Raw genomic sequence first — 27,767 nt, forward strand, 5'->3', positions numbered from 1 at the left:
AAAAGCTGATTTCTTCATTTTACAATGCATTACTTTAGCTCTAGGTAAGGCAACACTTAGAAAGCAATGGATAATTATACTGGATTTTTTTTCATATAATGCTTTCTTTTCTTTGTAGCTGAAATGCACAGTGACAGCATTATCCTACGAGATGACTTTGACTCTTACCTTCAGCAAGAATTGAATCCTACCATGTGGTGAGTTTCAGGCTTCTGCTTTTCTTTATACACCTTAGAGCAAATGAAAGAATTTTGGTTATTATAATTAAGTATTTATATTATATTAATTCATAGATAGCTCACATCATGTAAGCTCATGTGAGTCTTTGTTCCATTGGGACCTAAATATAATAGTTTATTACTTACTTGATTGATGAGTGACTGAGAAATTCTAAGCCCATTGAAGTAAGTGACAATTTCTTATTGACTTCAGATTTTTAATTAATCAAAAAATATAAAAAAATAGTAGAGCTGATCTCAGTTAATGTTTTTGTATGAAGATTTTGATTTCTTGAATTCATAGCTTTTCATGGAAAAGATGATGAATTTCAGTAATTAAACTTTGTTTTTTCAAATTTTTTTTTTTAATTTCATGTCCATGTAGTACATATTTCTGGTGAAGCTAACTATAGTAAAAACTCCTTTTAAACTGAAATCAAATGTTTCCAAATCATCCAAAAGAAAAAATTAACTAGAATTAAATACCTCCATCTAATTTTCAGCTGCTGAAAATGTTTAAGGTTGATTTTATTATTTTTTTGCAGAAACTAAAATTTTTCAAAACTTTTGTATCATATAGGAAAGAAAACCCTTCCTTCCCACCTCTACACAACAAATCTCAGTTGCTAGGTTTTTTTTCATTTAACGGGACTCCTGAGTAGTGTTATTCATATTATCACAGTCTATGTCTGAAACAACAAGCAGAGGTTGTTATAATTCTTTAACCAGTAGGAGAATCTTGAGACTCCATGTGCATAATAAGGCAAGTATGATTTAGCACAGGTCAGGCAGAAGCTTTATTAACTGTGATTATAGTGAGAGAGCACTCAGACCGTATCTCCCTGCTCCCCTGTTCTCTGCCAAGTGATTGCAGAGCCCCAAGCCATACACTCTTTCAGAAAAGAAGTGAGGAATAACAATAATTTCAATGTTAATAATGCCAAGTATCCATCCCTGGAAGGAATGGACTCTTTAAGTCACTGCCACAGTTCTAAGGACTCCACCAGTAGATAACAGGACAATATGGAGAAATTTCTGTTGTCAGAGCCTATAGGACTGGCACACCCAGTGTTACCTTAGCTCAGAAGTGGGGAGTTGAAAACAATTGCAGACTGTTAGCTTTTAGTCAAGAGGAATGTTCTTTTAGCAAAAATAACTCTTAGCCAGACCTTTCAATCTTAAATAATAATTTTACCACCACAGTGATCACAGTGATAGAGTACCATTTCATATGATATACATATGTATGTCACAACAGAGAAAGTTATAGGTCTCTTATAGTACAAAACTGAATCTATTCTGTATAGTGAATACATCTGCTGATCATACTATACCCAGTTAAACACATCTATTTGTCTTAACGTGAAGTTTCGAAGGTTGGAGTCTCCTTTTTTTATATGAGATTGCTACTGAGTTTTCTCTTCCTTCCAATCCTGTTTGGATCATACCATAAATATAACTAATTTTATTGATTTGATTCATACAAGAGACAGAAATATCCTACTGGATTAGTTTACCTTGTTCAATTAAATTATTGATAGTCATTTTAGCTGTTACCTGCATTTGTTAGTTAGGAATATATATGTTTTATGAAATCTGATTTCATTTTCCTTTTTAAAGCCCATCAGAGTTTTCCATCTATGCAGGTCTTTCACATTTTTTATATCTTACATATAAAGATTGTGGTTTATGGAATTTTATGGATATTTTTCTTTTGCATGTACTTATTGTAACACTTTTTAATGTGCCTACAATTTTTCCTCCTGTTGTTCGTTTTGTATCATCTCTTTAAATGTTTTTCTGCACAGATGCGTTAAAGACTTGGAATATTATAATATAAAAAAAAAAATCTCTTTATGAGAATGAATAGATCAAGGACTCTTAATGGGTTACAGAATAGCTGCCAAGGTAGATAGCTTTAGCAGCAGTGTGTTAAATGGACTTGAGTGGAAAGAAAAGAGAGGCAGCATTATTTCCCTGCAGATGTCTTATAACTCACAGAGGGCCCGCCTGTTGGGGGCCTCCATAATTTATTTATCCATTGCTCTCTTATCTTTAAATTCATCCTTGCTTTATAGAAGTCTCAACAGAGAAATTTGACCAAAATATCCCCTGGTCTCCAGCTCCTTTTGTCCCCAGGGTTTGGATTTTGTCCCCCTGGAATAACATTGACCCACCATGGTTGGTGGGTCAGTGCAGAGAAGTGTGTGCTGGGAGAGAGTCCCAAAATTCAACACAATCCTGTGACAGATTTTCGTGTAATAATAATGCCAGAAAGCCAACATCTTCAGCAATGCTAAATAGAAGTGGAGCACAAATAAAGGAAAACTCTAATGAGGTGTCATGAGCTTTTCTGCATAAAGGATTTCTGTAGTAGCTCTGCCTTCAATGAAGACCCACTTAGTAGAAGAAAGCTCATTCTCATTTGATTGTCTAGTGGGAGTTAAATCAGAGATTATTAACAGTTTACACCATCCACCCTAAAATTGCATTTTTTCCCCTGGCAGCTGCTAAAATCCCATCTTTGCCACAAACAATTGCACTAACTGCTAGAGCAGTATTTCCAGCCTTGCTCAGTCCCTGGTCTGCTGTGCTCGGAGAGTGCAGTAGCAGCTGCCTTGTATGCACTGATACTCCAGCAGTGCCATGTCACCAGGGGCCAGTTAGACTAAGCCAGTCTAATAATTTCTGAAACCATTATTTGTGTAAAGATGAAAACAGAAGTGTTTGTATTTTCCTATGATCTTTTCTTCCCAAATCCTATATAACACTGGCTTGAATGTGATTAATATTGTCCCACTACTCCTGATCCCTTTTCTGGCATGTGCAGCTCTGGCAGAGATGTACAGTCCAAGTGCATGAGCAAAGGATTTCATAGCTTCTCTGTGTGTCTAATTTTATGAGTCCCATCAGAGCCTGTGTGTCACTCCATCTCTGGGAGAGGCCTCACGTCAACTTTTTCACACAAGGGCACTGTATGATTTTGAGAGCGACTGCCTGTTTTTTATGGATTTCTGTTCTTTCAAATGCATTAAAAGACACATCCTACCCAGAAACCATCTGTTTCTTTAGAGGCTAAGGAGCAGGGAAGGAGTGGCTATCAATGTTTCTGAAGCTACAAGGGGACGAGAAAAGGAAGGTTGAGATGGTGTTCTTTGTAGACAGAAAAATCACAACATCTGGGAATGGGTTCCTGACCTAAATCACAGTTTGGTGATAAAGAACAGGAGAAACTGCTAAAGTGGAAAAGGACAAGGGGAGGAAGAGGCAGCAAGAGAGGACATATTAGGAGAAGGAAGCAGGGAGGATTTCTGTGCTGGGAGTGCAGGAATGGGAACACGTTTCATCTCTCTCATTTTCTTGGTACTGAACCACCATGAGGATTTTTTTGTGTGGTATGTCCAACTAATTTTTATATTCTTTTCTTTCACCATGTAACCATGTCAGAATATGATTATTTCCAAAGTCCCCAACCTGTAGGCACAAGTCTACTTACCTAAGCAAAGGCTTCCTCATTTCTTGGGTCTCATTTTTCCACCAATTTTACAAAGATCTCTGGCTTGTGAAGCAAATATGCTTCACAGATTCATAAATGTCCAATGTATTTTACATCTAACATGTATTAGCTATGGAAATTAAGGTAGGTAAATGACTCCCACTCTGTGGTAAATGTAGCACCAATGGCCATGCTAAACGATTCACATCTGACTTGTGGAACTGATTAGACAGAAATGTTTAGTGCATTTTTCAATGAAAAGTCTAATAGAGCAGGTGATTAGTGGTCCATGAGACTTGCTGAAAACTGGCAGGAGTGTGTTAGTTCAGAAAACTTAGGAACCATGAAAGTAATTGATTTCCTCTGCGCCAGGGAAGGATCCAGGAATGGCTATTTGAAAAGAAGTCCAATATGGGTGGTATCTGGAAGACTGTCTAGGTTGTTGAGCATCTGTTTTTGTGACCATCTTGCCTCCATGTAACCTCATAAAATCACAGAGGAGAATATAAAAAGGTGTTATATAAGAACTAAAACAGGCCAAACAAGAACAAATCTAGAAATCATATTGTTTAATCCTATGATAAATGATTTAAAGTTGAGACAAAGACGGGGGAAAAAGATGCATCAATTAATAAAGAAGAGATGCTGGCATATATGTTTCTGTATAAAACAGTTTTAACAGTAGGTGTGTAGACAATGGGGGATTCGTTACATTTAAAAAAAGAAAGACTCCATACAGAAGCTTGTTGCTGGCTAAACTCTCCTTCCCAACTTGATGCCATGTTTCACCTCAAAAAATATCAGCACTCCAAACAGCAATCACTTACAGAAGATATACACTTCAAAGATGACATGAAGAAAAGCTGAGCACATAAAATCAATCAGTAAGAAATGGATTCCATCACTTTTTCATAGCATATAGAAATGAATAGGTACAGTGATATTTCCAGTGGCAAAGAGGTGGAGGAAATATTTGTGACAGGAGAGAGAAGTCCTAAAGTGGTTTCCAAATTGCACTAAAACTGCGGGATTAAACTTCAGAAAGATTTATGTTTAAAAATCTCTTGGCAGCTTGAGATGTTTATCTTCTTTATAGTCCAGACATCACAAAAGACATCAGTCAATATATTGTCCACAAACTCAGGTATTGTAGAGGGAAACAAGATGACAAATAGGGATGAGGAAACAGCAGATGTTTCCCCTTCAGCAAAGTGAAGAACAATAACAGAGAGAGGTGGAACTCTCTAAGCCAGAGATGAGAGTGATGGCAGGTCTGCGGAGAAGACATCTAGATGAATATGACACATGTCAACAATGGCAGTGAGTACCAGCTGTGAAGAGAAAGCTGAAGAGATTTTAACATGGTAAGATTTTAGACCAGGCAGGTGAGAAAGATAATGTAAAAAGCTGCACCCAGCCAGGAAAATTAATACTGTCTTCTGTTTGTATAAATGGAAAAGAAATTAACCTTCCTGTCTGCACCAGGAGAGGAGCAAATTGGATCATTTCTAAACACATAATACTATGACGGAGATCTGAGGAACAGCAGATTAATTATCTTACTCTTCATGCATTCCAGTCATGCTAGTGAGCAATTTATTGTCAGAGGTAATGCATTTCAAAGAGACCACAAAGGTTGGAATTGGTTACCAACAGCCATCCAATTTCTTATGAGTGAAGTTACCCTAGAGAAGATGAGTGATGATGAAACAGCTGTATTAGAAGGACAGTGTTTCTGGATTTCCAAATGGTATTTTGTAGACCACATTACAGAAGTAGAGTAGATGAACAGCTGAATCACTTTGTATTCACTGAAATATGTGAATTACAAAATTTAAATATCCCTTGAATTATGTAGCCTGACCTTTTACAGGGGACTAAGTGGTCCCTACATAATATTCATAGGCAAAGTTTACCTCTTATATCTGTCTCTCCCTGCACATATCAGGAGTTCAGGCAGATGCTCCACTATAAAAATCCAAAATGTAGGGACAGATAATGGAAATATGCTCATAAACAGACAGAATCCTACAGAATTCCATGTATTCTTCTAGTTCCTGTCCCTCTGTTCTTCAGTTATCAGAGTTTAGGGATGAAGTGAAATTTAAATAGCAACGAAACACATCCTCTGTGATCTCTGTTTCTGTATTATCTCTTGAAGTATAATTTTGTTCACTCACACGCTTCTTTTCTTCTTGCCTTATACTGAGAAACAAAATTATGGGCCGACTGTGGCTTCTATAAGCAAATATTAACTCATTGAAGTCGATCTGAACTATATTACTCTATTAGAGGATTTAATTTTGCTTCTTAAATTCAAAATCCTAAATACTATCAGTGTGAATTGCTGAATGACTTTATTAACATGCTTATACAGGAAAAAAACTCAAGAAGTTTTTTATGTCTGATTTTGTTTCGGGAAGTGGAGCTGAAACTGTCCTTTAATGAAATCTCGGAATAAGGGAGAGATTTGGAAAGTGGGAACAATATATTCATCTTTGACTTCTGTAATGGACTTGGGCATAAGAAAACCAGTCCTGTGCTGAATTCACCCAGGACCAACTGAAGAGACCCAAAATAACAATTGCAATCAATTATTCACCAGATTTATGCATCTGAAAATCTAACATCTATTGCTCAACAGAGCTTAGTACTCACAGACCTGCAGGGCATTGTGCAAAATATTGTACGTTGCCCAGAGCTAACCTGTTCTGCCAAAATTTACCTACACTTTGCTGCCCTGGGAGGCCAGGGGAGTGGTGAGGAGTCCCAGTCTGCTGTGGGAGCAGACCAGGAGGTAGCTCCATTTAGTTAAATACATACTTTAAAAATTAATTTAAACATTATTTCTAATCACTATCTGGGTTTGCAGAAGCCCATCCTCCATTGCTCAGACCTTTTGGATACATGGCCCCTGCAGGAAAAACCTGTCCCAGCCCCAATGGATAGCTGATGATGCTACCAGCCTCTTCCTCACAATGCAGCTGGAGATTTCATTGGCCCTGTCCAGGACCATGGTGGACTGATGGTTTGCAGATACTCAGGAATAGAAAAATCCTGCTCCAAGGAGTTCACAGAAAGACTTGCAGAGGTTTGACACAATACTTATTAATGTAAAGACAAGGAAGCAAGATAAATCAGGAAATGAAGTGAAAAAAAACTGAGGAAATTTGTATAGGAATCAACTATACATTGATAGTATGTATCAATTACCTATGATTAACTATGATAATCGAAAACTCTATCACGTATGTTGAGAGTAAGTCCCTATCTCCTTGGGATTTCTTTCTTTCCATACTATTTCCTGTAAGATTTGCCATCCAGAAATTAGCCAGAGAATGAAAATACAGAAGAAAACCAAACTTTTACACACTACTAAACTACATCTGGACTGTGTATATAGGAATGTGTATTTTGGTGACATTATACATCAGAAAGTGTGGCCAAATCTGAGGCATTCTGTGTGAGAGAAGCCGAAGAAAAAGCTGCCAAAGCACTCCTTACATAATTCCATTGCACTTAAAACTCTAAAAATACCAGTTATCAAAGTAGTGACAAAAATCAACAAGAAACAAAAATGTTTCTTGCTTACCCTTGCTTACAATGGAGTTGCTCTGGGAGAAAATGTTTGCCTGTAGGTTTGATGTTAAAGCTGAGATTTGGATTTGCCTGAAGGCAATGTTGGTCAACCCCATCACAGGCAGTTTGTCAGGGGCTGGGAGCATCTCCAAAATGTTTTGAAAATCTGCTCCTCATGCTAAAAGCCTATACCCTGATCCTCGAAGGCGAGGGAGAGGGCCCTTTCTCTCTGCTCTGCAGTCAGGCTGCCCACAAAGTCCTTCATATTAAATTAAGAAATATCATGAGAGATGCAATTACTTGGCTCAGCAGCACTTACCAGCCTCTCTGAGATTTTCCTCATAGTTTTTCCCCTAAAAGGTGAACAGAGTGGCAAATCTCTGTTACTAGGAATATGAGATATGATAAATATAAATAGAAAGCAACAGCAAGACAAGTGTGCAGCTGGGCTGTAGGAACATCTTGGTGCCCAGTTTCAGATAGTGTCTGCAGCCTTAAGTCTGCCCTTTGGGATAAATAACCACGCGGGTTGGAGGGGGACTGATCCTAACCCCTTCTCCTGAGTTGTGCTGTATAGTAACTCCACGATGCTGGGTTTACATACGGTATATCAAATGTGCAGTAAGGATTTTGGAAGAAGAGTAACTTCAGGGTAAATTGTACATGTAAGAGTTCAGCTTGGTTTCCCATGGTGTGATGTGTGGCAGTTGACAGGCAGGGACACTCTTTTTTGGAATGGGGACAGTTTGAAGAGAGCAAGTACTTATTCACAAGGGCCTTTCTCGAGAGGCAGTTCTAGTACATCACACGTACAGTTTCTCAACCTTTATGTTCAGCGCCATGATGACAAAACAGACCAATTTGTCTGAGCACCAAGATATAACAGCCTTATTTTATGGTTCATGAGCCTAATGCAGTCTCAAATGTATGGTTTCTGTTTTCCATTTTGAACGTGATGTGTTCTTCCTGCAGGTCAGAATGCAGCAACTGCGAGGTTGGAGAGCAGTGTGGCGTGATAATGCACGGCAATGCCGTCACTTTCTGTGAGCCATATGGCCCCAGAGAACTGGTAAGTGAAGGCTGGCTCATCTGCTGGGGCTGGACTGCAGGCTGTGAATCGAGGCTGCGTTGGCTGCAGAGATTTTGGTGTGCTTTGAAAGTTTGGCATTCAGCAGAGAGACTCTTAAGCAATGTGATAGTGCTACAGAAGAGCAGTGTTCTAGACTACAGATGTTAACCAAAGGTTATTGTACTAATTTACAAAAGAAAGTCTCTTGACTCAGTGTGCATCCAAGTTATTTAAAGTATCTATAAAATACTGGAAAGGCAAGGAAATAGAACTGTGTTGTCAAACTGGCATTATTCTCTTTTTATTTCTGATAATGAAATAGAGAGGAGGTTCATTTTTCTTCTCTTGTTTTATTAGCTGTGTCCACTTCTTCTTGTTGCTGTTGACAAATGTTAATTTGGTTGTAAAACATCGCTTGTAAACAGTGCATACTACAGACTTAAATGCAGCCTGGAGCTAGCACCAGCCAGTCTCAGGAAAGTGTACGTAACAATTTGAGTCATGATGAAGGGAACAGAATTCATTTCACTGGGGGGTAGTTTGGTCATGAAATTGCTGTAAGAAACAACATGGTGCAATTTGCATTAACTTGGGATCATCTGGGTGTGGAAAATGAATTGAAAGATATATAACCAATGCCCACATGTTGATGCTGAGCAGCTAGCCGCAGCAAAGTACATAAAATGGGAGTTTTGGAAAGAACTGAAAAATTAAGAGGCCAGCTCAAAGCCTGTGTAATTCAAAATTAATTTTAATGGTTTTGACAGTCTTCTGAGTGGAAGGAGAGGCTGATTAGAGCTATTTGAAAAGCGTACATGGAAGAGGGCCATTAAACAGAAGTGGGTTTGGCCAGGCATCTTCTCTTCATTTGAGACACTGATAATTCCTTTAACAGGGTTAATTTTACATTCTTAACTGCGACCAGAATTCCACAAATGCAATGTAGATATTGCTGGTGTGGTGTTTGAGAGTCATAAACACATATAAAACTAATTTAGAGGTTTTACAGATAAAGGAGAATTTCAGTCATTTCCCTCACAGCCAGATCCAGTCAGGGAATCCTGACAGGGATGCTAAATTGCCTCTCTGCTACTTTGAATCCTATTTGAATGCACTATGCTTCATTAACTGCCTTGAGAAGAGATGCATTGTTTTATGTCCTGTGCAAAAATGAAGTCACACCACTGGGATATTTTTCCCAATTTTTAACCCATTTTTAGTTGTCGTATTGAGCATAGGTAACACTCCTTGAAAAACAACCTATTTATGACATTCAGCAAACCCAGGATGCCAGCTGTGAGGGTATTGAAATGTTATTAATTAGCTACCTCTCCCTGCTGATATGTAATTTAGACTATCCTTAGTAATCACAAATTGGCTTCAAAATCCACTGTTGGACTGTATTTGTTGTATTACCATGTGGTAAAATAGCACTACCATGGCATCAGAAACTTGGAAAAATGTATTATGAAGCCAAAGTGGAGTGATTAAATAATCAGCTGAAAAAATCATCATGCTTATAAACAGTTAGTAGCCTTATAATGAAAACCTTTGTAAATATTATGGCAGTGTTGCAGAAAAATCAAAGCCTTCTGAAGGAACATGCTAATGGCTTAACATTTTGGATGAGCACATGATGGCGTCCATGCCAGAGGTCTCCCCTACTTTTATTTTTGAGTATGGACATAGGTTTAAATACCTCTTTTCTTAGAACTAACTTGTTTCTGATTTGTAGTCATGTTTCAGTGATTTCACAACATATCTCTTCCTGTCACAAATTTTAAAACCTTTTAATTTCTCCGGTATTTATGCATTTTTATTCTATCACCTTTACTACTCGAATCCTATCCTGTCCCTGTTTAAAATGGCTCTTGAAATCTCTGTTCCTGTTCATGACTCCTAGTGCCACATTATTGCTCTAAAATACTTAGTCAAGAAAAGTTTAATTTGAAAAATGTATTACATCAACAGCTGTGACAGCTGTGGTTTGCTTCCTCTTTCCTCCTGACTCCCAGCAGTTGCCTGTTACTACAGGCAGAGGGTTTTTAAATGCCAACTGTCTATATCTGTTGGTGAGAATTTGCCACTGGCAAAATCCCAGAAAGACGTATAGCGTCAGAGATGTTGCAAGCAAAGGGAAATAGCTACTAAAGTCTCCTTATTGGCCTCTCTGCAGCATCTGAACTTAGTAGTCCTTTGCATAAAGTTTCTAATAAGTCTAATGTTTTTTTCTAAAGCATTACTGAAACAATTCACAACATTGTCTCTTTTAAATCTATGTGAATGCCTCCTCTGTGGTAAGTGATACATCTAATTTCTCGGTGATATGAGCCACTGAACATTCATAAAGGGTTTTGTTTTCAAATTAGAATTTGCACAGCATAATTAATTGAATGCAAGCTAATATAATAGGTACTCATAACTCAAGTCAGAAAGCACTTTATTGTTTGTCATGATGAGTGTGATACCTAATAGTGAATTGATCCTGACAAAATGGACTTAAGTGGGGATGTGACTGTATTTTTAAATGAGTTATTTAAATGCAGCTTCCCTATTTTCTTTTAAAAGACTAAAATTACATGTTAGGAATATTCCAAGGATGGGAAAACGGTATTTTAAGTAAAAGTTGCGTACAGATTTCAGGAAGTTTAAAAATTGCTGTTTGAGATGACTGCAAAGCCTTGGGAATCTCTCCCACTGAATCTGTCTTAGTTCACAGAGCATTAATAGCTGTGATAAAACTAAATTTCCATACACCCTCCTAAAGCTCATGTAGCCTTGTTATCAGCTAATCTTCAGTGCATTTCAGTGAAGATCTCATTCTTTGATATTTATAAGAAGTTTCTCTCCATATGTAATATATATGTAGAAAAGAAATTAAACAACCCAAAAACTAATGCCAACTCATGCAGTTATCCATGCATTATTTTCAAAGAAATAATTTCATTAATACCTCAACTAGTTGCATGTCAGCACTGGAAGAAGTCCTGTCCCTTTTGCTCTTCTGCATCAGCTCCTATCCCTTCCCGATGGGGGAGAGATGCTATTCATATGAATATCGTTAGGCTGCATGACAAACCACACCAGAAAATGAATCCAGATTAAAACTGTCTTGCAATAAAAAAGACTATTAGTTTAACAGAAGTTAACTATTTTATCTGATTTAACATGTGTCTACCCAAAAGTTGATGTTAGTACATGGAAGGGAATGGAGGGAGCTATCATCTAGAATTTGTTAATCATATACATTTGAACATAAATTCTGAATATACATTTGCAAATATATGGAAATTCTTTTGAAAGTCTCCAAAGACAGAAAAGCCAATACAGGTGATTGAGAGAGAACATTTGTTCCATGTCAATGGAGTCCTAAATAACAATCAGGAAACATCTGCCATTAGGACTAGCTTTTGTTCAGCGTCATGCAGCAATGCATGGAGTAATGAGAGACTTCAGACAGGAGACAGATCTCTCTCAACAGTTTTCTTGTTTATCTGCATAGTAGATAATTAAAGAGCACAGGAATACCTGATAATGTAAGAATCTCTGCTTTCACTGTGTGGCTCAGGGAAATTATGCAGAAATTGTACTGTTCATCGTTAGAAAATGCTGATAAAATTGTCTTTGTAATACTGCCATAGTTAATGGGTGCTTGAAAGAATGTAGAATCTTCCAAGTCATTGAGTCTAATCTTTACTGGGGTGCTGGCTTTTTTAGAAAACGACAGTTTAGTGTCCATATGTTTATCTATATTTTGCAGATTGCCACTTTTCTTTCATTCTTATCTACTGTTCAGTTTCCTCTACATCATTCATACAAGCAAAGCAGGAGGATCATTCAAGTCCCCTAGGTGCTCTGATTGGAGCTGCCTCCATGCAGATTCCCAGCTGAGCTCTGGTAGCCAAAGCCTCCTAGCCCCAGGACCTTACTTCTGGGGCTGAATTTGCTCAGAAGTTTGACTTCTCTGTGCCATATCTGTAATATGACATGGTGCATGGATGCAGATCACAAGGATGCACATCTGATGGAAGGGTATATTGCTGCTCTCATGTGAAATGACATGAATTATTGGTGTGTAGGTTCTGACATGAGAGGACAACTTCAAGGTCTTGAAATGTAGGATGCAGGCATCACTGGCAACAATATCAGACAAGATTATTTAAGGAGTTTTCTATCCCTGTTCTTCCAATTAGATGACTTCTTTTATGATTGTGTAAACTGACTGTCTGGCCAGGTCAAGCCTTTTTTCATTTTCTCTTTTGTTTTAATGTTGCCATTGTTTTTCAGCATGTACATTTTTATTTCTTCAATGTAGCCTCTAAAATCTGCTTATAATGATAAATTATATCTTTGTTGGGTCTTTTGCTAAAATGAATGAACCAAACTTTGAGTCTCCTCTTTTCAGGGTGACCCTTCAGTTGGTCTTTCTGCTTGGTAAACAGTTGCAATGATTTTTCAGCTCTTTGATGAAATAACTAGATCAGGCAGTGCTTTTAAACAGTCTTTCTGCCTTGCTTGTTATGTAGCAGTATTGTTAAGTTCAACTTTCGAAATAGATTGAAAATATATAGGTGTCCTTCACAACACTCTAGTGCTTTTTATCTCATAGTATTTTCAGGAAAACAGTCCTAATTTGAACAACTGAAATATGGGGCCATTGAAAGAAGGGGAAAATAAAGGCCTCAAAGGAGGGTGGTGTGCTGAATACAGAGTGAGCTACTCCATGTTTTCTGCCTGTTTCTAGGTCTCAGTTGGATGTCAACAGTGTGTAGATGCTACTACAAAATCTCATTGTATATATTATGCAGTATCACCAAGGTTTTATTTGCTTTGCTGTTGAAGAATTAGGTTCTGTTATTCCCTCTTAATATTTCATTTTATTATTTTAGGTAAACATAATGTTATTATGATCATTTTTGGTTCTTGTTCTGTGCTTTGAGAAGTGGAAACCATTCTGTATATACAAATTTATACTAAGCTGACCATAAGTCACATGGTTAATTTTTTCAATCTTCTAAACACTGGTCAAGCACCAGTGTTTCACATAAATATGATTGCTTTGTAGACGTTTATATGATGAAAGAAAAAAAAATTTCCAGCTTTGACATATGATGAGATATCAATAATCAAAATGACATAACAGAAATGTTCACGATCACTCAACCTGAAAGGGTTCATGATTAATAGTTTTATGCACTGGAGATTTGGGTATCCAGAGAGTTTCCATGCTTTCAAAGAGAAACAAGTGATGAATGTATTATTTTGCTGATCTAACACAACCTCTCTGCTGTTATCTTTTCTTTCTGTAGACCACCACTGGCCTTAACACAACTACTGCATCCGTCCTTCAATTTTCCCTTGGTAAGTTTAGCTTACTCTTTCACCTGAGAGATTGTAGTAAGTAATTTCTGCAAAGGAAAATGACCCTCAAGTTCAGGTTTACCCTTCTGGTCAATGTTCCACTCGATATGAAAGATTAAAAAAAATATTTTAAAAACTGCAGCACATCTATTCATTTACTAATCTAGAGCTCCTAATCTAAACTTGGGAGAGGAGAAACTCCAGGAGATAATCTGATGATGGGAGGCATAGTCATGTTTGGGTTTGGTTTTTTTTTCACTTATATAATAACCTGACAGGTAACATTATAATCTTTTGCTCTTTCTCTGAAGTGTGATTACTGTTTTTTAAAAAATAAACTTTTTTAACATGTAAAACCCTTGGTATATTACAAGTTGCAGCTGGGGAGTGCTGTTTTTAACACATCTGTGCAAACGGAATAGGTAGGCTAGACCAAAACTAAATGCTAATTAATTCATATTATCAACAGCATGATTGTATGCTGCATTACTTAGAATACCTGCTGTAAGTTATTGCACATTTTTGCTGTGTAGTTGTGGCTATAAATTATAGCAGAAGTTGTGGCTTGGGCTGAGGGAAAATTGGGAACACACTTAATTTGTTAACTCATATCTCAGTGTTCAAAACGCGAAGGAAAAAATGTTTCTATAATATAAATGATTCAATAAAAAAAGCAAGTAGGAAATGTAGCCTCTTTCCTCTGTGGTCTCCTGGATATCTGTTTCCAAATCATATTCTTATTTTTAAAAAAGTAATTCTCCAAAGGTATCTCAGCAGACATGTGATTAAACTCTGGAAATCTCATCTGGAAATAAGAGTTATCAGGTAGTTTGGCAGGTAGTTTGGTAAGCAGCTTGTTTTTTTTAGTGTATTGGAAATCAAAATCCTAGAAGGCTCAGTAATATGTAATTTAAATTTGTTTTTACCTGAAGTTTTTCATTTGATTATATGAGGTCATCGTTACCTGTCAGCCTGCAATTGACTTAAATGTTAATAGTTCTAAAGATTGATATCTATCCTTTTATTTTGTATTACTGTTTTTAAAAAGCCAGAAAAAATGTATCCATTCTTAAACTGAATTATTGCATAAATACTGGGCACCTCCAACAAAAACCAGCCTGGAGGTACCCTGTGGTTTCATTCAGCCAGTGAAAGGGGAGCAGCTCACTTGATCTGCTAGAACGTATTGCTCACCTGCAGAAGCACTCCCACCCTTGGTTGTGCCCAAGGATAGATGACTTTTATAATGCTGCAAGCTTTCAATGACAGAGGAATTTTGCTTTTCAGGAAAATTTACAAAAATCTTCTATAGATTATTCTTCCAGTGACCCAGATTGGTTAACATCAATGTAAGCTGAATGGGTTGGTAGGTAAATGTTTGCTGTCACAGCTCCGTGGCTTGTGCATGCTGCAGGGTAACCGCAGGAATGTGCAGGCTCCTGGAAGTTTCAAGATTTCACTAGTAGCCTTTATTCCTATCAGCTGGTGAATGTCAAATAAAAAAAAAAAAAAAAAGGTGTAAAACCAGGCTGAGTAGGAAATACACTATATGACAAGATTGTCATTAATATGTGGTAAGAATACCTTAACCTGTACCAGTAGGATCCAGTAAATTCCCTGGTATGATGAAGGAGGAGAGGTGTGGATGAAAGTCTGAGTAAATCAAATTTCAGCCTGAAGTTCAAAATGTATCACATTTCCCCATGTGTCTGTGTTGCGATTGAAATACAGCACAGATTGGTTTTGTAACTGATAAAATCCAGTGTGAGCTGGAGAACTTCTGCTGAGCTCAGCAGTACTTGGCTTTAGAATCATAAATCTAAACTAGGTATTTGCCAGTTTCCAGCTTATTCCCAAACGTTCGATTTAATCATAACCCTATTTAGGGATTCATCTAAGGGAATTGCCTTTTTTTTTTTTTTTTTTCAAAGAATGTTTAACAGTTTCTATTGACCACAGAATAGCTTAAGCTATAATCTTTTGGGGGTATCTTTATATTAAATTTGTCACATAGCTTTGTCCACACGAAAGTGCATACCCTTTGATTTTGCTTGCCAATTATCAGATGGAATTTTGTATTTGCAGGTATATAAGCAGATGAGGACTGGGAAATGAAACAAAAGAAAAAGAAAGTCCTACATTCAACATAAACCCCAGATCCTTTTAAATTGAATTTTTCATTAGTTGATATTCTGTGTAGTTTCCTTCATGTACCACCAAGTTGGTAGTCTTGAACCTTTAAAGAACAACGGGGTTGAAAAGGTACATTTAAGATGAAGGCTTAATTAGGACGAAAAGGTAGTTCATAAGGCCTATCCAGCACACAGGACAACATTAATGTGCAGTATCCTTTCTGAATGAGAGCAACTTGTTTGCCATGCAGCATTCACTCAGAGCTGTTGACATTGCCTTTTGGTCCAGAGATGGGGTGATGTTTACATTCATGCACTCTCTGCCCACATGTACAGAAAATTTCAATTATTTCAGAAGTCATACTCATCTATGACTACATTTCTCCAAGACAAAACACTGACATGTGAAAGACAGAGTCTAGCAGTTTCCTTAATGTGCAGTGGGTTTGTTAATTGAGATATTTAAAGCAATGCCTTTGGGCTCTCTCAGGCCAGAACATCAAACTCAACAGTTTGGGATTGCAGGATATTGCACAAAAGCCTCCGGACTCAGCTGCCACACAATGTTAGTCTGATTCATTAGCTGAAATATTCTCTATTTCTCCCTCCAAATCTCAGATTTTTCCCCTTAGCTATGATGAATATGATCTGTCATTCATGTAGGCCACAATGATGGAAGGTGACTTACAGTACTGAGAGATTAGCGATTGAGCTAAACGCAGGAAGAAAGAGACCCATGAAATCCCATAAGCAGAAGAGGAAAGGCTTTAAGGGAGCAATGCCAAGGCATGAGGTCTATAAGCAGTTCTGCTCATGCATTGTTACTTGGGTGTTCTCTTCAAACATATGCTCCCGTGGCTGTGGTGTATGTGGGCTGTGCATGCTCTGCATGGGCAGTTAGTTCAGCATTGGCAGGTTCTTCCCATCCCTCCTTCCTCCGCAGTGCCTTTGAGTCAAACACCAAGCTGAAGGCGAAGGTGCTGTGATGAGCACCAACACTCAGCCTGGCCTCCAGGGCAGGTGGTCCTTGGGGTAGTGTGTGTCACAATGTGAAAACTGTTAATCGAAAATATTACATTACCTTGAATAATTTTGTTCCACAGCTCTCTCTTTATGTCTTAGTATTGCTAGATCATTTCTGCCTGTTGAACAATATTTGAAAATGGGAATAACTTGATAAGGAAAGCTCCCACTCTTTAACTTTGTTATCAAAACTCTTGAACACTCCTCTGAGAACAGGATGACTGACTTTGACAGTATCATGTACTGGGTAAATATATAATGATTGTAAGACAGGATCCTAATTTAAAATTCCTTTCCCTTCAACTTCTATGCCATTATCAAAAAGATCCTCTGTCATTACTAGAGCAAATTAACAATTCTCGCTGCCCCACCCCCATTCTCTAAAAACATCAAATCTCCCTACTATTTTATATTAAACCAAAATTGATGGAGGGGAGGGACAGACAGACACCAGCTTTATTTTAAGTTAGAAATTACCTTCGGAGAGGGAATAGGTCTTCAAACATTTCAGACATTTGCCACTTCAGCCATTAGTTTTGCAAACAAAGAACTAGCCAAAGGTTCAAAAGGTTATTTGCTTTATTTGGAGGAAAAGCTTGGGCTTGGACTCTCTCTTTCACAAAATCATGATAAAGAACTTTTGCATAAGTTGGATTCTCAAATATAACATTTTACTTTGGATCAGTCGTTACTACTTTCAGTCACCTTCAAAACTAACTTTCTAGGCAAATACGTGATTTGTAACTTTTTCAATATGATTCTAATGATAAATCATCTTTCCCTAATTGATTTTAGCTGAGTGATGATCATTTCATACGTGTGGCATTGGCTTGGTTTAATGCAAAAGAGAATTTGAAATGAAATGCAAAAGGTGCCAAGTAATACAGTACTAAAGCAAAAAAATGAAACCCCTAAGAATGAAACCTCTCAGCATCTCACTGTTATCAGTTCTGTGCACTGCTGTCTGATACACAGAAATATCACATTTCGGCAGGATGATTTGCTTTCTTACTCATTGGGTCCTTGTGATGGATTTACTACCTTATATAAACATAATTTAATTATCCTACAAAGAACTGCAGTGAATTTAAGAGACAGCTAATCTAAAAATGAAATTGTAAAAGTATGTAAAATCTTATTTAGAAATCAAGTAATGTGAGGTAAAGCTTGAAATCCATCAGTGTCCATGCCTGTGCCGTATCAAAAAAAGTGAACTGTAATCTTTTGTTTTATGCTTACTTTGGTCTTCTGAAATGCCCTTCTATTAGCTTAGTGGTGATCATGCCAGAATTCCTGGCATCCAGAAAAGGATGTACAGAAAGTCTGTGACAGCTACATATTGTTCAGGACTTGACAGTTTTTATACTTCAGATTTGAAGTGGCAAGACCATGACATACTTGAAAAAGTTGGAGTGTGTGTTCACTGTGACAAATGAAACATAAGAAACTCAATCTGATGCAGGAAAACTCTGCCTGCAATAAATAAAATATTAAAACCCTGTCCCTAAAGTTCTGGTGAGCACTGAGGGCACTAGTGAGCTGGGAAAGAAGATGCCACTCTCTAAAGGCATTATCTGCTATTAACATGAAATACTTGAAGATGCAGAATGCATGATCAAAGGTGATCTTCAGTGCCCAGTCAAGTCTTGACACTGGAAATTCCTTATGTATTTTTGCTGCATGGATTGTATGGTTAGTCCCTGATATTGCTAGAAAAAAAAAGGCTTGATATGAAGTAAAACATACATCTTCATTTTTGATGCTGTCCTGCATGACATCCTTGTCTCTAAATTGGAGAGATGTAGATTTGATGGATAGACCACTTGGTGGATAAGGAATTAGCTAGATGGTTGCACTCAGACAGTTGTGGTCAACAGCTCAATGTCCAAGTGATGAGTGGTGTTCCTCAGGGGTCAATACTGGGACCAGTGCTGGTTAACATCTTGGTTAGAGACATGGACAATGGGACTGAGAGCACCCTCAGCATGTTTGCCAGTGACACCAAGTTGTGTGGTGTGGTCAACACACTGGGAGGGAAGGGATGCCATCCAGAGGGACCTGGACAGGCTTGAGAGGTGGGCCCATGCAAACCTCATGAAGTTCAACAAGGACAAGTGCAAGGTCCTGTACATGGGTCAAGGCAATCCCAAGCACCAATACAGGCTGGGCGTTGAGTGGATTGAGAGCAGCAGCCCTGCAGAGAAGGACTTGGGGGTGTTAGTGGATGGAAAATGGATTGTGAGCCAGCAATGTCTGCTCACAGCCCTGAAAGCCAACCCTGTCCTGGGCTGCATCAAGAGAAGTGTGGCCAGCAGGTCGAGGGAGGAGATTCTCCTCCTCTACTGTGCTCTCATGAGACTCTATCTGGAGTACCGTGTCCAGCTCTGGGGCCAACATAAGAAGGACATGGACCTGCTCGAGCACGTCCAGGGGAGGCCACAAAGATGATCGGGGGTTGGAGCACCTCCCTTACGAGGACAGGCTGAGAGAGTTGGGGTTGTTCAGCCTGGAGAAGAGAAGGCTCTGGGGAGACCTTATAGTTGCCTTCCAGTACTTAAAGGGGTCTACAGGAAAAGTGGGGAGGGACTCTATCAGGGGTTGTAGGGATAGGACAAGGGGTAACAGTTTTAAACTGAAAGAGGGTAGATTTAGATTAGATATGAGGAAGAAATTCTTTCCTGTGAGGGTGGTGAAGCACTGGCACAGGGTGCCCAGAGGGGCTGTGGCTGCCCCCTCCCTGGAAGGGTTCAAGGCCAGGTTGGACAGGGCTTTGAGCAACCTGATCTAGTGGAAGGTGTCCCTGCCCATGGCAGGGGCTTGGAACTAGGTGATCTTTAAGGTCCCTTCCAACCCAACTCATTCTATGACTAAAGCCACAGTTTTCAGTATTGGGTTTTAGTAGTAGGCATTAATCTGGGAGAGTGCTTTGTGATTTTGCCAGATGGACTCTGTCGTCTCAGTAAAATCCCAGTAGGTATTATCCAAAAGATGGGTCGCTTATGCTATGATCTGCACATTGGTCTGGAACTAAAAGCATTTGAACCTTACTCGTAGAGTAAGAATGGCCTCTTTTTCCTCCTGCTTCTGGGGTATCTTCTTTCACATTATCCAGTTACTTCTTTGCCATCTGTTGCTATTGCCCCTTCCATTGTCCCAATTTATTTTGTTTAAACATCCATCAGATTACCAAATTTATTGATGATTACACTATTTGACAAGGAGAAAACCTACAGGGTTCCATATGGATAAAATTAAGTTATTACAATCACAAGCGATATACCTGCAGTTTATCAATCTCCCTTAATATGTTTCTAATTGAACACTATAGCTAGAATAAATGTGTGTATCTATTGTTTTTGATATGGTTAAAATATTATTGAAGAAATATTATTATTGGTATTCAACTATTCAGGATGTATTGGTGAGAACAGAACCCCACTGATTCAGGGTACAGATACATCACTCAGTTGATCTTCTTTCATTGGTACTCCCTTTGTCCCTATTGTCTATCTTCTCCAAAAGGGAATAAAATACTAAACTTTCTCCTTTTACATGCATAAAGTTTTCATTGACAATCTTATCATATAATCACTAAAACCGGTAACAAAACTAATCATTTCTCCAGTCTTGTTCAACACATTTTCCACTCTTACAACTTGATTTTCAGGTTGAGTAAACACGTCTGTCTTCACTTTAAATTTCTTGAGCTTTTAAATCCATCAGACCATCACCTGTAGTTAACTGAAGAATAATTGTATCACCTGTGACGACTTTATATTTATACTGGGTTTTTTGGTTTGGTTTGGTTTGGTTTGGTTTTTTTAAGAAGTGAAGTGAATGTGCAATGCACATACCACGAACTTCCATGTGGCTTGATTTAGTTATTCTGGTTTTAATCCTGGCTGATTTCACAGTCCTCTCTAAGTGTAATGGAGAAAACTATTTAAAACATGCTATTTCGTTGCTTTTGATTAGCATATGTGTAAGTGTCATTGATTTGGATGCAGATATTTGACATAATGGTTCCAAAAGTGTTTTCATGTCATGTCCTGACTCACCCTAAAAGATCGGATTAGTGAATCATTAACCCAGCAGCCTCTATTACTCTTCCTGAACTATCAAGCTTGCTAGAGTCTACGTGAGAGTGGTTTTACACAGCAAATCTATGAGCTAAGTGTCTCAGTGATGTTTGTTGAAGGCAAAGCACTATAGCACTTAACCCCCTTAGGAAAAAAATGTAATTTTTTTCAGGCTTAGGTTTTTTTGTTCATTTCTGTAGTGTCAGTTTGACTTTGTTACCAGTGTGAGTCTTGCACAACTAAATTATAAAATGTAATTCATTGAGTAGATAATGAAAATACTTCTTTTTTACCTTGATGCATATTGAAACTACAGATAGTTATGATGATGATTGTTATTATTATTTATTATTATTATTATTATTATTATTATTATTATTATTATTATTATTATTATTATTTATTAACTATTAGCCTCAGTAAATAAGAGACCATGATGGACAAAAAATAATCTTACAAAAATCATCTAATTACATAAATAGTGCAGCTGATTCACTGACCCCCATGTATTTCTATGGAGGAAATAGCAGTCTCTCTGGGCTGTCCTGCAGAGCAACGTCTGAAGGGCTCTGCAGGGCATTTGTGCAGCACAGCAATTCCTTCTCCTTCCAGAAAGAAACATCCCAGCTTCACTTTGGCTCAGCTGTATGAACAACGGTGACTGCATTTGGTCCCATGTAACAGTCTGAAGACACTTATAGTTTATATTTCTTCATGTTTTAGTTCGGTTCTGGTGGCAGCTGTTATATTGACAGTACTGCTTTTATGTCGTATATTTATCCTCTGCTTGTATTCAGACCACTCAATAGAAATTCACACATCCAAACATGTTTTGTTAAATAGGCCATAGCTGTGGCTGAGAGGAACCATTGCTGATCATTTTCTCTTAATTTCCAGTTTTGTTTAGTCAGTTTTACCATTAGCAGAAGCTGTCAGATGACTGACAAATGCTGTAATAGCCATTTCATGAGGTAGCACTGGGGTTTCTCTCATCAGAAGAGGACAGAGATAAGCAATTTCCTTCAGAATTGCTATGAAAATTCATTCATATGTCTCTAGAGAAATACCAGAGTGAAAAATAAGCCCCTTCTGAATTCAGCATGGAAGAGTATTTGATCTTTTAAATCCCTCGCTATCTTGTTAGCTCAACACAAAACCACTCATGGTAGAAACTGTGGTGCCAAATGTTTTGGGCGTGTTGAACCACCTCCTGCACTTTAGTTACCTGCATGGATGATTTCCTTCAGTCAGCCAAATCTCTCCTGCTCTGATGCCTTCCAGGAAGCTGCTGTGTGGGCATGGCATATTATCAAGTCATGCTGATAGTGGTACCAACAGGGAAGAGGCTGGCCAGTTCTGCTGGTGGCCACAGGACAGATAGACTGTCTTGCATTAGGCAAATGCAGGTCACTTTTGGGCTGGCATGAGGTTCTAAAGGATTTCATTGCCAGGAAGCTGGCTAATAAAACTGTGTTAGAACCATGTCTGAACTGATCTTAGTGCATAAAACCAGTTTTTAAAATAGGTAATTTAAAGCACTAATGTCTGTAAGAAATTAAGATTATGAAGTGAGGCCTGGTTGTTGCTATGTTCAGATCCAGGTCTCTCCAAGCAATGAGAACAGAGCACTGAGTGTATCTGAACCCCCAGGTGATTTTGTCATAATTTCTTTCCATTTGGGCAAAGCTTGAGAATTTGAAATTATTCAGTGTCAAAATTAGTGTAATTCACCACTCTACATCTCTTCTGCTTGCTTCATTTCCCATTTCCCCTGTGTTAAAACAACATTAAGGTTTTTGACTTGCCACGCAAATTGCCATTTGCTATTGCCTGACATGAAATGTACTAGTTTCACCTTCCTGGCAGAAAAGTCCTTTGTGTAGATGCATAGGTTATAAATTACATCTAATGTGAAAGAAGACGACAGGTAAGTAACATCATTTAGCACACTTCACATAGCATGTGGAAATGGTAGGTGGTGTTTATTGATTTTGCTGAGTTATACAAGAGGGGCTGCCTAGATAATGCCTAGATTGAAAGCAGGGTTTAAACTTAATGCCGTATTTGAAAGACATTTTAATGTCCTTGAGGCAAAAAGATTTGTGTTGTTTTGGCTAGCCCAAGGTTACAATGAAATACTGCCTTTATTACTTCCGTATCAGGGCTTCTCTGCCACTGTTAGGAATTAAAATGTGAGTGCTACAGATTTACTATATGGAGACAAGCAGAAAAGATAGAGAGCCTCAGGATTCAGAACCAGGGCAGGTGGCTGAGCCACCACCTTGCAGTCAAACATGGACCATTATGTAATTGGTTGCTGCAAATAATAAATGCTGGATTACAGACTGACTTTCATCTTAATCCTGCTCATATCATTTTATGAGGATAACACTTTTGTATGATTAAAATTGTCCATTTTTGAATTAACTCAAACAGCAAAGCATCTGTAGTTCCCGTGTGTGTGTGTGTGTGTGTAACAGAAAAGTCCCTAGCTCAGCAAAATGCTCATGGTTCTTTCATGGTTCTTTCTCCAGTGGGGGAGGGAGAGGATTTCCATGAAAGCAAAAGCAGATAAAAATAGAAAAGCCCATCAGGAATTGCAAAAAAAAAAAAAAAAAAAAAGCTTTTGGCAAAGTAATTATTATCTACCCACGTGAAAAGTTAAAGGCAGGCAATCAGTTTTATAGGGTTTCAAAAAGGAGAGACACCTCAGCTCAGGACTTGGCTTGAGAAAAAATATTTCAGAGATTTTCTTGGTGCCAGGAAATTTCACTAAAACAAGCAAGGAAAGGACTTTCAAATCATCATATTGAAGATACCTCCTTTTACATAGCAGTTCTTGGGACCAATATGTTTTCTACTACTTCTCAAATGGACTGGCTGTAGGGATCTAAATAAAACATCATTTACCTTCCTGCAGTATTTTAATACCCTTATCAGCACCTTACGGTGTTGATTTTCTTGATTATTGACCTTCGCAGCTGACCCAGGCTGCTAAACAGAGTTAAACAAAACTTCCCTTTCTACTTATTGATGCATATCAGTGTACTACTGAACTATTTTAAGTTTAGGATGGTCTAATTTAAATGTTGCCCAGCTTCACTGAAAGATCACCCTCTCACTTAGAGAGTCTCCACATAATATGACATTAAGCATTAATGGCAATAATGTCGAAGCATACAATATGGTTATACCAGTAGAAAATACTTACTGAGCACAGAGTTTACTGCTTGGTCAGATATTCAAGAACCACTGTAAGAGTGTTTCTGGGGTGTTAATGATATTGTTTCAGTAGCTGTAATTCATGGGTGTCCATTATATCCAGGTCTTAACAAGTTCACGCACTTTGCCTTCAGCAAGGTGCTCTATATGATGTTAGTGTACTTAAGAACGTGGTTAAATTTAGAAACATCATGTAATTATTTATATGGGAACAGACACATTACCTGCTGGCTCAATCTCAGAAAGAGGCACTATAAATAGCTGAGCATCTTTACATCAGAATAAATTGGAAACTGGCATAAGGGAAATACAGCTTTCTTCCTCACTTCTTTTTCTCTCAGTGTTCTCAGCACAAAGAGCAATATGAATTGTGATCTGATCTTGTTCATTAGAAGAGAATGACTTTGTCTGAGCTCAGGAAGCACATCATATCTCTGAATATAACTAGACTAAGAGGAAGTTGAGCCAGATAAGTATTCCCTCAGACTTGACTTCTCATTTAAAGGAAGCTAGCTGCATTAATTCATAAAAAGTACATTCGCTGTTATTGGGATTCCTGAAAGGAGATGCGTGGGAAGGGATTGTGGGAAGTCACCTGCTCCAGTGTTCCCCCCACGCTCCACCCAGAACCACCTTCTGGGCGAGGACAGCTCTGTCAGGGGCCCGTCCACTCAGGGCTTGGCCTCCAATTAATTTTTAGGACTTCATTTTTGAAGTCCTGATTAATTTTTATCTAATGTATTTGCTAATTTTTCTTCTCATCTTTTACAGTTTTACAGTGGAGGTTTTTATCATGCTTGTCAACTCTTTATTTTTATTTAGGTGTAACTACCCAGCATTTCCAAAATGGAGCAACAGCCTAAAGCTGTCAGTGGAACAAAAGTTAGTTGCTCTCTGAAACCTGTGGAAAATAAATAGAATTTGCATTTCAAAATTCATAATTCTCACTAATGCTAGAGTAGATTTAATTTTTACCAAAGGGAAACACCATTGACATTTTTGGTTTTTAGTGCCATGTATTTATTCCAGATTATTTATCAGAATACAAATAGGGGTGGAGATAGTCAAAATCCTCTTCTCACAAGGGAGAAAAAAACAGCCAGTAATAAAAATATTATTTCTTGCCATGAAAAAGTAGACTACAATTACAAAATAGAATACAATTCTTACAGTTATTCATTTGAAGATTTTTTACACTTAAAATATTTATTTGTACTCTGAACTTGTTCTATAAAGAAACTTTTAAAAAATAGTCTAAAGATCTAAAATGTGCCATAATTAAAAATGACACTTGTAACTAAATTCAAAGCTGTGATTTCAAACAAAAATTAAAATGCTCTTGCAACCTTCTCTAGAGGAAGTTTTCAGAGGCAGAATGGGCTGAACAGTGAGTTGCACCTTTTTGTACCTGTGCTTCTGGTATATCCAGCACAAAATATCCCATCTTTTAAGATGGTTAAAATCATCTGGTTCTTGGTCAGAAGCCAATATAAAGATACACTTAAAAAAAAATTAGGATCCGCAGAGGGTTCACTACACCACACTTTATGGTTCATTAATTTGGAAAAAACTATTAGCAAACCAGCCAGATTTGACCATTAGTAATTTATACTATCCAGTTTGGCTTAATTCAAGCCATATCAGCAAATCATAATCCTTAGTAAACACTAATCATTATTCATCACATTAACAATATGAATAAAATCAATCTTCTAGCATTAGATAAACATGATTCTTTTCAGCTCTCTCTTGTTTTTCAGGCCACAGTCAGGACACAATTCAAACCCTTCTACAAGTTTTTTGTGTGAATTTTTCTTGTACAGTTCCACATTAGACTCATTCTCCTTAAAACCAGCATTAGATATCTCATCTGCTTATTCACGGAAGCACTTGCAGGAACTATCAAGAGGCTGTCAAGAGGCGGAGGACGTCACAGTGTATAAGGAGCAAAATATTGCTTCCCTTGCAGATGGCACCAAGTTTTATCTCAGCAAAACACCAGCTTCTAATCAATGATGTTAAGAAATCTTAGAGACCAACAGCCATTTGACTCGGGTTTCTGTAAATCTGACACAGTTGGATGCAAAGCTGCAGTGAGAATTAATTTTGCTTGCCATTTGTCAGCCTGGATACAAATACCTGACATGAAGTGCTCTCGTAACATCTCTCCTGAAATATTGTGCTCTTAGTACTTCTACCTACACAATATTTTAAAAAATAAGGTACATAAAATATTCACTAGTACTTTAGATGGCATTGAAAGAAACCAAAATCAGCTTAACAAGAGTTATAAAAAAAAGGCAAAAATGTCATGACTGTCTCAGCTGGACAGATTGCTGGTGGCCAGTGAAAGTCAGGTCCTGGGTATGGGTTACCAGTCCTCCAAAACAAGCAGCAAAACAACTGAGAAGCATGCTTCTATTTTCCTTTTCTATTATTTTCTATTTGGTATAGGTAGAATTAACATAGCAGCGGTCAGGAGCTGTTTAGCATTCCCATGCTCTGCCAGTCAAAACCCTCCTCTATTAGCATCAGTGTCTGGATTCAACTTTGAGCAAATTTTATTTTATTGAAATTTGCCTTGGGGCAAAGTCCAAGCACATAAAACACAAGCCAAATAAATTAACGTTTCAGAATATTCACTATATGAAAATAGCTGGGTTTCATAACAGAAGCTGCTCGTTGTTTTTGATAACAGACAAAATTGCTGCCTGAGCTTCAAATGTGTCATTTAAAATTAAATCCATGAAGGTTGTCTCTAGCTTTTTTCCAAATTTTTAGAAGTCTGTGAACTTCAGCTAGAAGCGTATCAAAAAGAGTAAAATAATTCCAGAGGACAAAATTGCATTGTTCCCGAAACCTAAGGACAAGCTTTCCTATACATATGTAGAGAAAAAAATCAGGCTATTCTTGGTTGGGGGAATGGTTTGGTGTGTGTCATCATTCATGCGTTGTTTGCTCTCCCTGTCCCAGACAAATACACTGAAAATATAATCCTAACTCTTAGTCAGATTTAGGTAGTAATAACCTCACCAAGACATCGGGTTTGCTGTGACGTACTCAAGAGAAAAATGGTAATTTTCTCTAATGCAGTGATTTACTAATGTAGATTTATTTATGGTAATCATTGTGCGTGTTTTATTACCCGTTTTCATGGCTAATTCAAAACCTGGGCATTCTTGATTTAAAACAAGCCTATTCTAATCTCATTCAAAAGGTTTTATGTCATCTTGTACAACTTTTTCTTTGGAGGATGGGAGGGTATGAAGATTTACAGTGTGACATCCCGCCCCTGCTGCTCTACTCAGAGCTGACAAACTGTTTATTACCATCTCTGGAAGCAGTGTGAAGGACGCCTCCTTTCCCCAGCTGAATTTGCCCTCAGTTCCTGCTAAGTTACTACTTGAATTTTGATCATCTGTTTGTTCACAAAGTCAGAGTATAGCTTTGCTGGTCAAGGTAGATGCAAATATCCAAACTGCAGATTTCTACAAAATGATTTAAATTATACTAATTTAGGATTACTGAAATTATAGTAATATGGAGTAATAATATTAAGTATTAATAATAGTAAAAGTAATACTGAAA

At 37.8% G+C, this 27,767-nt stretch overlaps 1 protein-coding gene across 3 annotated transcripts in view; it reads left to right on the forward strand.

Annotated features, from left to right (window-relative positions):
- RELN (reelin) overlaps positions 1-27,767 on the forward strand; it is a 294,861-nt gene that overhangs the window by 128,809 nt on the left and 138,285 nt on the right. For all 3 annotated transcript variants that reach the window (XM_032996210.2, XM_032996211.2, XM_032996209.2), the window contains exons 6-8: positions 119-197; positions 8,266-8,362; positions 13,672-13,723. In XM_032996210.2, the coding sequence (XP_032852101.2) occupies positions 119-197; positions 8,266-8,362; positions 13,672-13,723 (228 nt within the window). The remainder of the gene's footprint in view (positions 1-118; positions 198-8,265; positions 8,363-13,671; positions 13,724-27,767) is intronic.

The sequence above is a fragment of the Tyto alba genome, unplaced genomic scaffold (assembly GCF_018691265.1).
Source record: "Tyto alba isolate M040663 unplaced genomic scaffold, T.alba_DEE_v4.0 Super-Scaffold_2, whole genome shotgun sequence".
NCBI lineage: Eukaryota > Metazoa > Chordata > Aves > Strigiformes > Tytonidae > Tyto > Tyto alba.